This window comes from Carya illinoinensis, chromosome 2, assembly GCF_018687715.1.
Source record: "Carya illinoinensis cultivar Pawnee chromosome 2, C.illinoinensisPawnee_v1, whole genome shotgun sequence".
Taxonomy (NCBI): Eukaryota; Viridiplantae; Streptophyta; class Magnoliopsida; order Fagales; family Juglandaceae; genus Carya; species Carya illinoinensis.
The window spans coordinates 22311473-22324346 of NC_056753.1; the positions used below are offsets into that span (position 1 = coordinate 22311473).

Below are 12874 nucleotides of genomic sequence, written 5' to 3' on the forward strand. Positions count from 1 at the left end.
TGTTGTGCAGAAGTACAATAATAGGAATGTGTATGACATTCCTCCAGTGCATAGGGTTTTAGATAGTAATGATGGCGAATCAAGTGACGATGATGCCTATCAAGAGAATGAGTCCCCATATGACTATCCACTTTTGCATTGTGATGCATGTCCAGTGTCAACTCCACTTAGTAGGATTGATATAGAACCTACCCATATTGATGCACGAGACCACATGGAGCAGGGTGGTCCACGCAGAAATTCACCAGATTTTATTGATGATGGCATGGTTCCATCTGATTCTGGATATGCTTATGGTGATTGGGAAGATTCAGATGAGGAGGACCCATCCACCGAGGAAGAGTCTGACTCAGAATAATCAACTGCCAACATATTGATATTAGGTGAATTCTCAATATTTTACCATATGAATACCCTAATATTTTGAATTCTCAAGGTTGTTCCATCGGCCGCCAATTTGTTATAAGCATGCACTTGCATTTGACTTGATTTATTTAAACCCAAGTAACAAGAATAAATTTAATATTAGGGTACTGAATTTTTGATACTCGACAAGTCTTATTAGTTTAATGAGGTTATATTATTGGAGTGTGAGATTATATCTGTTCACTACACTTGACTAGATTGATAATTTTTTTCTATTATTCCATCTCAGGTCGGGCGAAGGAGTGACAACTAGGGATAGTGTGATTATTAAAACTAACGCAATCCCATCTCAACGGTCAGACGTTAACGAGGAGCATGAACGGCCGAGGTACATATTTTGACATGCTTTGGCAATTAAAATATGCTCTAGATATGATCCTAACACAAATGAAATTTTACTTAAATGCAAGCGAGGTAGTGGGAGCTAGTGGCCGCGGTCGGCCCAGAGGCCGAGCATTCCATGGTAGAAGATTGGTGCCTTATTCATGCCGAGCCCGGCGGCCTTGGGGTGCTCGGATTAGTTCATACCATTCACTAGGAGACGTGGATGAGGCCAGCTCAAATGACTCTACCCAACCCCCAAGCCATCCATGGGAGCCACCGTGTGCGACCACAACACTGGTGGCCGAGCCTAATAGTGTCACCTCACCCATTATAAGGCCAGAGCCTGATAGAGTTCAAATCGGTATATAAAAAAAAGTGTCTATTTTATATTACCATTCGAAATAAACATATTTTGGTCTTGGCATAGATTTGTAAATCCCATCAGAACCTCACTTTCCTAATACTGTTATTATGTCATACAGGTGTGAATGCCCTCACGGAGCCTAACAGAGTGACGTCACCCAATCTAGAGGTAGAGCCTGCTAGAGTTCAAACTAGTATGGTCCACATTCAAGCATCTTTTTTTCACATATTGAATATACATATCATGGTGGTTACAATAGGAATGCTGAATTTGTGCAGAAGTAACTAGATTGAAATATTGTTATTATGTCATATAGGTGTAGACATCCCCACGGAGCCTAACTTAGTGACCTTACCCAATATAGAGGCAGAGCCTGCTAGTTGCCAAATTGGTATGGTTCATATATGTGTGACATATTAAATATAAAATGATTAAACGTTACATGGTGTTACAATAAAGTTAATAATAGTACATTAGCCTCCTAACCAGATATTATTTTTTATTATGTATATACAGGTGAGGACATGCCCACGGAGCCTGTAGTGAACCAGGCGCAGAGAAGATGTGGACGTGGGCCAACCAAGTGTACTGAATTTGAGAAATTGCGAAAACATGGAAAGGTGCTGTTGAAGATAAACAACAGAGAAACAGCACCATGTTGTTCAAACGCCAACATGTTTATAATACGATTAACATGGATAGTCAAACATCATTGTGATATGAGTTATCCAAGATGGAGTGATGTTCCCCAAGCACATAAGGATGAGTTAATCAATCGTGTTCGGGTAAGACTTTTCCACTTTCATTTTGGTGGGTTTTCCGTGGTTGTAGTTTAATTGATTTGGTCTATACTTTTGATTACATATGTAGGGTGATTTTGAACTTGATTGGAAATTGGAGAACCATCGATTGACAGTAACAAAATAGCTTCGGAAGCGCTTTAATGCATTCCACCATGAATTACATAGGATATATTTATCATATGCCAGCCACGATGAAGCATTGGCTAACGGCACTGTTCTAGTCAGCCCCCTTATTTGGGTGAAGCTATGTGGTAGATGGGGTAGCGAAACATTCAAGGTATGTGTCAAGGGTGGTCAATAACCCATTAAATCCAGTTGGTTAATGTATCACTTAATTTCTTGGATGTTTGTCTTTGTTATATTGTAATGCTTACATTTAATGGTTTTTTCAAGGCAGAAAATTTCTACAAAAAATCGGGAGAATAGGAAGAGGCTGGTTATTAACCACACAGCCGGTCGCAAATCTTTTGTATGGATTCTTGAAGAGAAGGTATGGGATTTAGGCTGTTTAAATTGACATTATCAAATTTCCCACAGTTCTTTTTCATTTAGCATTATAGCATTTAGTACACGTATGGTATAGCATTTACTCGTTACGCTAATAAATATCGGGATTAAGCTACCAATCCCGGTGTTGAAATATGTTGTGCCAGATTTCCTGACTGTGTGTTATATATACACATTCCACACACATGTAGAGGGCTGAATCGGGGAATTTGGTAGACTTTTTCAAGGAAACCCACTGGTCCAAGAAGAATTCAAAATTTTTATCACCTGCCACTGAAGACAAATATGTGAGTAAATTCCTAGTACACCAAAATTTGTTAACTAAATGCATGCTGAATTTATTTAATCTACTTCCCAAATTAATCATAACTTTTGACCTCAAGATATTTAATCGATTTACTATGGTGTATTTCAGAAGGATATGCTTGGAAGGCTGGATAATCTAGAACCAGAGCAACGAACTGACGAAACGACAGCGGGTGTGTTCAGAGAAGTGCTTGGTCCTAGACCAGGTTATTCAAGAGGACTGGGAGAGATGGTAATCCCAGAGTCTACGAGACAATGTTCACTGGCACGAGAGAAAGAGTACCTAGCTTTAATTGAGAAACATAAGAAAGACATTGAATCTTCCAAGAGTGAGATGGAGGCAATGAAGGCGAACATGCAACTCTTGTTGGAGAGATAAGAGGAAACTGACCGCCTATTGAGGGCCTTCTTCGCTGCTAACCTGTCGGCCAGTGAGTCTCATCGAGAGACTCAATGAGTGGGGTATTGTGATAAAAAATTGGGAAGGTTTTTTGTGGCATTTTGGATGCATTTTTTTTGTTGTCTCAATGGTGGATTGACAATATATATATATATATATCCAATGGAAGGCTATATGCATATGTTTTGTGGGAGGAAGCTGGCTTGGGTAAAGTTTGAGTTTTTTGGGCCCTATGATATATAACTAAATATATATGTAGTTCGGGCTACCTACATGAGGGGAAGATTATGCTAAGTGGTAATATCATACAGGTAAACATCCGAGTTTTCCACTATTTTTATACTCTTAGCATATTGTAGTGCCATGCTTACAGACCTTACTACTTATTGTATTCATTAAAACATTGGGATAAAATTATGGACTTGACAAGTTCTTGTTCAGGATATGTAATACGGTGTATGTACGTGGTAGGATTGGAACGGGTCACTTTTTGCAACTGCACTCCAACTTTCCTTGGCATGCTCGTATGTTCAATGAGAGTTGGGACTATGTGATGATGTATAAACTAGTGTATGTGTCATCATGCAAAAATTCACAGGAGGCTGAACGAACAGGTGATGTCTTCATTCCCTGTATTAAGTTTGATTTCGGAGATTCTACATCCAAGACGTGAACTTGAGAAAATTTAATTTTAATAGGAAGATCTGTTGATTTAGGGTGATTATTATTGTTAGGAAAGGGTATGGGTGATTATTGTCTATAACATGATATATAACTAGTGAAACAGCTCCTATTTGTTCATAAAGGTATATTATGGGTTAGTACAGACAATTTACTGAAGCTGTACATCTTAGACCGTGTCTCTTTCTCGCACTATTTAGGTATGCAAACTATCCAAATTTGTGGTTAAACTTAATGCGGGTTTCAGATTTTTGGTAAAAGTTTGGGTTCAATTCAGGTAATACTTTGTTTAACTTTTGCTTATAGGACATTGGAGCAACGGTTCAGATGTTTCAAAAGTGGGTTATTGGGTTTGGGGCGCAACTGTCAATTATCTCGAGTGATTATGCTAGTAAATACCATTTACGGCAAAGTGTTATTTTTAATATGTTCGTTCAGATTTAAGCTATGTATCCCCTATTCAATCATAACACTACTAATAGGCCAGAGAACTGTGTGGAGGCAGAAATTATACGTAACTTTCCCAGATAACTAATCTGGCTATCTGGGAAAGTCCAAGGGAATCATAATGAGAACTTTTCTATTGGATGGAAGATACCTAAAGCAAAGAATTTTAAAATAAATAAATACCATTAATGACAAGTTTAATTATCAGTAGTATTCTTCAGTTTTATACAAACATATGAATGTTTTGTCTGAGAATTGAAAACATGCACATAGGACAGGACAACCAGATAAAAACCTAGTTTATATGGTCTACCAGCCTAGAACATTCCATTCGATGCCCATTCTAGACATGCAGTAAAGGCCTTATGTTGAATTTATTTGCTTATACAAACAAATACATGTCATAGTAAGCACCTCCAAACATGTCTACACTGCATTATCTTCAATTTCTACATTTATACAATTTCTCTAATGTCTAATATGAGGTGGATATTGAGATAAGTACTATTGTAATATTACATGAGCTTGATCACTTGTTTATGCTAGCATTTTATAGTTTGGTGTAATAAGTTATATATATAACTTATAGTTTGGTAAGTAGAAATCGCGTTAGTAGACAACTGCGACTAATTCTCAGGCGCAGTAGAAATCATAGAGAATAATTATATATGGAAGATTTTTTGGATTTTTTACGAATTAAAATTGAGGCTAGTGAAGATAATTGTGAACTATAGTCGGCCATCCACATCTGACCCTCTAGTTTCTCCAGGCCTTGAGTACCCTATTGAAAGTCACAAGTGATTATTAGAGAGAATTTCCACCCCTCTTCCTTCACTTATTCCTCTTTCTTTAATTCTAAATACATTGTATTAAGAAAAGTCAAAAAACAAACAAAGAAAATTGAGATATATAACTTAAAAATATTGATCTATAAGATCACACGTGTGTGTTGAAAGTCCCAAATCTTTTAACATGATATATATATATATATGCAGCATGACATCACACATGAAATGTATTACAGTTATAATAAATTAGTTATCGATATAATATTTTCCATATAAACATGATGCATATGGAATGGGATCAAGCTGTGGCTTGTATGAAATGCAGTACTAATTCACGGCAATGGGTAGTGCTTCAAACATTATAAGCTTAGAAAGTCCACATACATACAGATATTCAAATGACAGAAAGAACAATATTATCTCCCGCGTTTTGTCTAGCCCTTGTTCTTGCCACAACTTCTGATCGTGCACAATTAATCGTGTGGAAATTATACCTGTAAACAGATCTATATTCAAAGCTGCATGTATCTAATATGGTTCTCTACATATTCATCTGTACTAGTGGTACTAGTCATACTCTTTGTATGTGCCAAGGCTACTTTATGAAAAAAATCTCAAGGTCTGATATTCTTGTCATCTCATGATGATCATGATGTACCATTATATTTGCTTGAATCGTCATCGGAAAGTATTATTAGTCGGCTGCAGCTCATTATCAGTGTGGGTGCAGTACTTTTATCTTCCTTTGTCTGGGCAGTTTTCAAGTGCTTTTAGCTGCTGGTTTCTTGCTAAAAGTACCTCCATCGATCTCACGTTTAATGTGTGCGAGAAGAAAATATTGAAAACTTTAGGTTAGCTTTATAACCATTTTCTAGGTGGAGTTTAATGAATAAACTTTCTTCATACAGCAGACATAGATATTGTGGTTTTGTAATTGGTTGGATCATTCAAACTACTTCAAGCTTTAACCACAACCAAAACATACCTATGACAAATTTTATCTAATTTGCTGTTAGAAATTCCTAATTAGAACTGCCTCGATGCTGCTTTTTTTAACTCTCTTTTGTTTGAATATACAATTTCTCTAATGTCTAATATGAGGTGGTTATTGAGATAAGTACAATGTATCAGTTACATGAGGTTGATCATAATATTATGCTAGCATTTAATAGCTTGGTGTAATGTTTATATAAGTAACTTATAGGCAAGTAAGTAGACATAAGTGATCTTCCCACAAGACATTTGGTGTAATGTTGTATACAGTGTAACAATAACATTTCCAAATGCTGACAGTAAATATGCAGAGGCTGTGTACAAAACAAATTATAATATGTATATAATGTGCTTTTTGTGCCATTACAAAGTTTCATGTACTGAAAATTGAATTTTTATGTTCCAAACAGATTTGTCTTTGTTTGCACGATGCAGAAGAGTGGAAGGGGTATAGATCTGATTTGTACAGTTTTCAGTGCAACAAAGTTATGGATGTTCCAGCCACCAAGGTGTCTTCAATAATGATCTAAGCTTCCATAGCATCTGAACCTGCTGACAATGTTGTTTATTGAGAGTGTGAGAAAGATACTATCCATATATAACCAGTGACATGTCATATTAATTGCTCCTCTTTATAGTTCACTACCTTCCATTAATGCACCATGCTAATGTATCTATTTGGTAAAAGATTCAGTACAATGTTGTATTGGATGAGTGTGGTTGTTAAATTATAGAACAATGTTGTATTGGATGATTAGTATGGTTGTTAAATGCTAAGTTATATTTGGATGAATGTATGTTTTTGGTTATGATAGATATGCACTATTGTAGTATTTGAGAAAATTGTGAGTGAGTGGAGCAGCCTATTCAATTAGGTACCCAAAAATACATGTCAAGCAAACGTACGGTGCAGTACTGATCCAAGATTATTTGCAGCGCTTCCATACGCTGGTAAAAAAATATGAGGCTGTAAAATTATTTCTAGCGCTACATCACCGCTGGTTTTAATCGCAACAGTAGTTAGTGATTTTACTTGCAGCGCAACACACACCGCTGGGTTTACTACGGGAAGTTCAGCAATTTTATTCCCAGCGCAACATACACCGCTGCTAAATCTCTTATTCAAACACTTTTGGGGTTTTTTGCAGCGCTATATCACGCTGGGAATAAGATAGTTTTTCAGCGTCCTTCCCAAACGCTGTAAAAAATAATACCTATACACAGCGTTATTTAAGATCGCTGCAAATAATTAATATTTATTTCCAGCGATTTTTATCTTATTTACGGCAATTTCATGACGCTGTAAATTTTTTTAATCAGCAATTGCTTGGCATGGATGGAAGGATAATCATGGCAAATTTTTTGGTCATTGCAGCGCTTAAAATTGTTGTAAATAGTAGGTTTTTTATAGCGAATTATCTATATCGCTGAAAAAATTTATAAGTGAATATACAATTGCGACTACCATTCGGTGCAGTAGAAATCACTGGTAAGAAGTATTTCTAGCGATATATGACAGTTTTTGCGACTATTTTGAGCGCTATAAATGACCATTTTTCTTGTAGTGAGGCAATAGCAGAATCCTTCAAGAAGGCCATAAGGATCGGAAGTTGTGTAAGCCAATGAAGCTCCAGTACCAAGTTAAACAATTGAATAACTTGGTTCAAGGTGATACCAAATTAGAAGCTTTCATTATGTATATTAGAAATTTACAAGATCAGATATATTCAAATATAGAACAAAAAGGATAGGCTTGATACAAAATCAAATATACACAAAATTCAAATGTTTGTGAGTTATCTGCTATATCTTCGGGATCAATATTTTGGATAGACTTGGATTGTTGAATTTGAATCTTATGGTTAATAGTGGTGATTGGGGGCCCGTGGAATTGGGTGGCGTGGTTGGAGGTTGAAACATGAGAGAGAGAGAGAGAGAGAGAGAGAGAGAGAGAGAGGATACCAGATGAGAAGTTTTCATTATGTATATTAGGACTTTACAAGATCAGATATATTCAAATATAGAACAAAAAGGATAGGCTTGATACAAAATTCAAATATACATAAAATTCAAATGTTTGTCAATGAGTTATCTGCTACATCTTTGGGATCAATATTTTGGATAGACTTGGATTGTCGAATTTGAATCTTATGGTTAATAGTAGTGATTGGGGGCCCGTGGAATTGGGTGGTGTGACTGGAGATTGCCGCCACCACCAAAGCCGCCACCGGCACCACCTCCTGCACCACCACCAGACCCACCTCCAAAGCCACCACCTAAACCTCCACCACCACCAGACCCACCTCCAAATCCACCACCTGAACCTCCACCACTGCCAAACCCTCCTCCAGGGCCACCTCCAAAGCCGCCCCCACCACCACTTTCTCCTCCAAATCCTCCTCCTACTCCACCACCAGAACCACCTCCAAATCCACCTCCGGCACCACCACCTTGACCAAATCCTCCGCCACTTCCTCCACCAAAACCACCTCCTACGTTCTCTTTATACTCAACTTTCTCTAATATCCGACACTCAGCCAGTCCTATAACCAGCAATAGCAGCAGCATCACACCAAAGGAAGAGGAAACTTTTCCCATCTTTTCTCAAAACCTGAGGAGCTAAAGAGAAGTATAAAAAGAAAGGAATGCTTGCTGCTTGGTGATAGCAAACCAAACCGAGCAGCAGTGCCTTTTTATAGAGGAGAAAGCATGCATTAATGCACGTAGTTGAGATCTTAATGCTTTCGTGTGCATGCCAGCCATTGTGGACTTCCAATCGATCCCCTTAGTTAGCTCAATTATGAATAGATCCAGAAGTGAAAAATTCAACTGGTTTCGATAACAAATGATAAATGGGCAGCAAAATCATGAAGGCGCGCAGCTCCAGCTCCCAACTAATTCGAAGATGCATGTAAAGTTCCCAACCGTCGCTAATTAATATTCCCAACTTCGCCTCTAATCTGATAACTGCGTGTTGTCTACTTTGTTGGTTTGACTCTTGTATTAGTCAAGGACTCGAGACAGAAGAAGTTATAGACAAAGACATGCCTTAAATGAGTTTACTTTCTCTGTATCACTCAGTCAACGGAAAAGTCCGAGAATCCCACTTATGGCGGGGCCCATTTAGGAACCACTGGCCCAACCAATCTGTGTATTTGTATAGTCTTGCCATCCCTAAAATTCCAAGTATAAATCTGGCATAACATTGATAGACAATGATATACAGCCAACAACTCAACTACTACAACATATTAAAATATGAAAAGTTGTATTTATCATTTGCTACACTAGAAATCAACATGTGATTTATTATTTTTATCTTTCTATTTAAATACAAACATATTAATGTGTAAATTTGTGTGTTTAAATTGAAGGAAAAAAATGATAAATCATCTATTTTTTCTACTTTTTTTTCAAAATTTTTGTAGTTACAGCTGTTCAAAGTACATAAAATAATAATTTTTTTTATACTTAATTGTAAATAAATTATAGTATAATTGTTCTTGTATTAAAATAATCCTTGCGGATATCTTTAATTTTTGTTTTTATGTTTCATATAATTTTAACTTTGATTATTTCGTTATTAAAAATCGAGCAATTCATTGAATGCATCGTATCAATGCCAATAAATGGAAAATAAATAAATTTTTTAAATGCTTTGGTTTCCCTTGGCACTTCTCTCTAGAAAACCACCAAAACCAAAAGCAACCTAGCTCTGCCCCACCATGGAGTTTATAGGCCATCGATATTTCAGACTGCTGAAGCGTTTCATCAAAAGGAATGGCGTGTGCTCCTCATGCGCAGGTCAAAGTGCGCACATGGCTCCATTCGCCACCACACAGAAGGGTTTTGCTACTGCCAGTGCCACGAGCGGCGTTTTTAGGGCCCGCGACTCTAGTAGCTTCAAGATCAAAGGTTCGACACACTCCTAGCATGGCACGTCCTTCACGCACCACTAAGCCTCCTTGCTCAGTATTTTTTCGTTTTCTATGTATTCCTAGTTTTTGTTTTGTTGTATTTCTCTTTTGTTCGGTATTCTTGTATATTTTTGTTCTTTTGTTTGTTGTTGTTTGTGTTTATGTAAAAATAATAAGAAATAGGCTAGTAGATATGTTATGAATAGTAGGAGAACCCTCTTCTCCTTTGGAGAATGAGGGTTGTTGTTCCCTCTCCTCCTTTAGAGGATAGGGGTTTGGATAAACTCTCCTCTTTTGGAAGTTGAGGATGGATATCTCTATTTATACAGAGTGGTATTATTCTCAAAAAAATGGGGATGTACATCTCTATTGTTACAAAGTCTCGTATCTCAAAAAATTTTGTCATTAGAGAGTTTATTGAAATTAAGACAATACCCGCCATAAAGGAATTGGTGTGTGAGGAAGCCCCAACTAGTGAATAGTTTGGCTTGTAATCTAATTTTTTCCTAGTATTTATCAGTTACAGTTGTAATTTCCTTCATGAATTAAACGAAATCTATTTTCTATAAATAAATAAAAATTATTAAAAAAAAAAAAAAGAACCTTGGTAGCTCAGCCCTCATGAGTTTGGGGGCTGACTTGGTCACCCAAGCAAATTGTTTTTAATTCATAGTTTTTTTTTAATTACTTATTTTACTCATAGCACTAGATCATTTATTATGACATAGCATAGTTAATAAATTTATTATATGTTGGAGATAAGAAGAATGTATTACATATGTATGTACACACATAAGACACCATATGGGAGAATGATGTATACCAAGTTGTAAAAAAATTGTAGGTTGATCATTTTACTAAATTTAAATCTAAGCCATTCATTGAGGGGTAAGGTTGTTTCCATCTCAAGAATTTTGTACAAAATTTTGATCATTCCACTAAAATATAATGTTTTGCTTGAATTGAGTTATTTCAATCATAAATAAAATAGAAAAATCTTGAGATCAAAGTAAACCATAAATCCACCAATTAATTTACAAAGGTGTTACAAGAACAAACCAGCAATCCTGATTAAAAGCAAGAAATAATTAAATTTTTTTATTGGTAAACAAATTTTTATTGATCAAAACAGTAAGTAATAGCCCAAATATACTAGACATATACAAGATCAATGCCTAGGCGTGCTAATTTAGTGATACAAAGAAATCATGGAAGGTCATGCCATGAAAGTCAATTACAATCTAGCAATGGAGTAAAGTATGGAAAAAAAAATGTTCTACACTCTTTTATTGACCACTCGTGGTCTCCAAAGCTTTTATCATTCATCTCCCTCCAAATGCACCACCATAGGCATATTGGCCTCCATGAAGGACTTAGTCACCCGATGGAGAGATTCCGCTCGAGCTCCTCCCACCTCAATTTGCCGGGTATTGGCCTCTACGTCTCCCCCTACTCCCGTGACCCTTTCTTCAGAACTGATGGCAAGCTGGGAGAGAAGATGGCCCTCGACAACAAGAGTAAGCTCTTCGACAAAGTTCTGCAATCCCCATCTCTCACAGGGGTTGTGAGAACCCTCCCCCTTGGTCCTTAACTCCATGGCCACCTCAATTCCAGCAGTAGGTGACCTCGCAACAGGTAGGGGAGAGAGGGGAGCAATCATCTACTCAGCAGTGGGGTCAAGGATTGTGGCCAACCCTAGCTCCACTCCTTCGGCTTCACTTCTTCTCCTCTAAAAGGTCTCCCGATAGGCTCCTCAACAAGAGCCACCATAAGCCCAATAGCGGCGTTGGCAGAAGCAAGGCCCTCTTTTGATGGCAAGGCACGAGGGGACTAAAGGGATGGCACCCTCTCCGTATTTGTGTTGTAGCCTTTTGAGCAATTTTTAGCATCACCCTCGAAGACTTGACCTCTGACAGTGGACTGCGCTGTGGATGGAAGAGAGGGAATCATCTCCTTGTTCACCTTGAGAAGCTAGTTCTAGGAGGGCCCCATAGAAATGCATTGAGAGCATATTGAACCCCAAGGACAATTTCCGCGTCTGTTTTCGTGGCTGCGCAGGTACCACGATTGTGACAGGCTCCTAAACCCAAGCAACCGCGGATGGAGGGGCAGCCGACACTTTAGGAATGGCAGGATTCTTTCCCTCCTACCTCATTGGTGGGTTTGATGGATGGACAGTGGGGGCTAGTAGAGGGGTACACACAACTAGTGGTGGGCATCGTACCTCAACCACCGCCAAGGATAGCCACAAAGGAAATTAGGGAGGGGACACTGGGCTGCTGTCAACCCTTGCCACCTCCACTTGAAGCTTCTTCCCCTTACTTGTGAGAGGAGGGCTCGGGGAGAGTTTTTTAGCTGGGGAAGCTTGGGACCGCATAGGGACAATGCGGTCTTCAATGATGGTGTGACTGAGGGGAAGTAAAAATGCCCTTATATTTTCCTCCCCAAGGAGAGCCTCTGCGAGGACATTGACCGGGTGGTTCTTCACCCATTCTTTGACTAGGGCGATATGGTGCAACTCTTTGGGAGAGGCCGTCAATCCTACCGCTTTATCATCAGGAACTACCCCCCCTATGGCCCTAACAGGGAACTCACTGCAATTTACTTACCCGACCTAAAATTCCTACCCTTAGTGAGACACAAAGAAAACTTTGGTGGTCCAATTTTTTATTTTGCAATAACGTTGTTCCAAAGAGACAAGGGCGTGCATCACCTTAAAATTGCAAATGTTCCCCTCATGTTTTATTCACGGCCCGTAAGGTCAGCGCGCTCTAGATCTTATTCCAACAAAGCTCCTCGCCATAGGATGCAGCAACACATCAAGATCCTCCAAGCATTTGGGTGGAGTTGAGAGGGGGCCAATTTGAGATGATCTAGCAAGTCACAGACAGGGCGAGGGAAGGGTAACCTCAACGCAC

The 12874-nt window shown here is 38.3% G+C and overlaps 1 protein-coding gene across 1 annotated transcript; it reads right to left on the reverse strand.

Annotated features, from left to right (window-relative positions):
- Positions 1–7998: 7998 nt before the first annotated feature.
- Positions 7999–8697, reverse strand: LOC122294608 (glycine-rich cell wall structural protein-like). The gene has a single exon (XM_043103501.1). It carries the CDS (start codon positions 8635–8637, stop codon positions 8194–8196), a length of 444 nt encoding a protein of 147 aa, XP_042959435.1. The 5' UTR covers positions 8638–8697; the 3' UTR covers positions 7999–8193.
- Positions 8698–12874: the final 4177 nt, after the last annotated feature.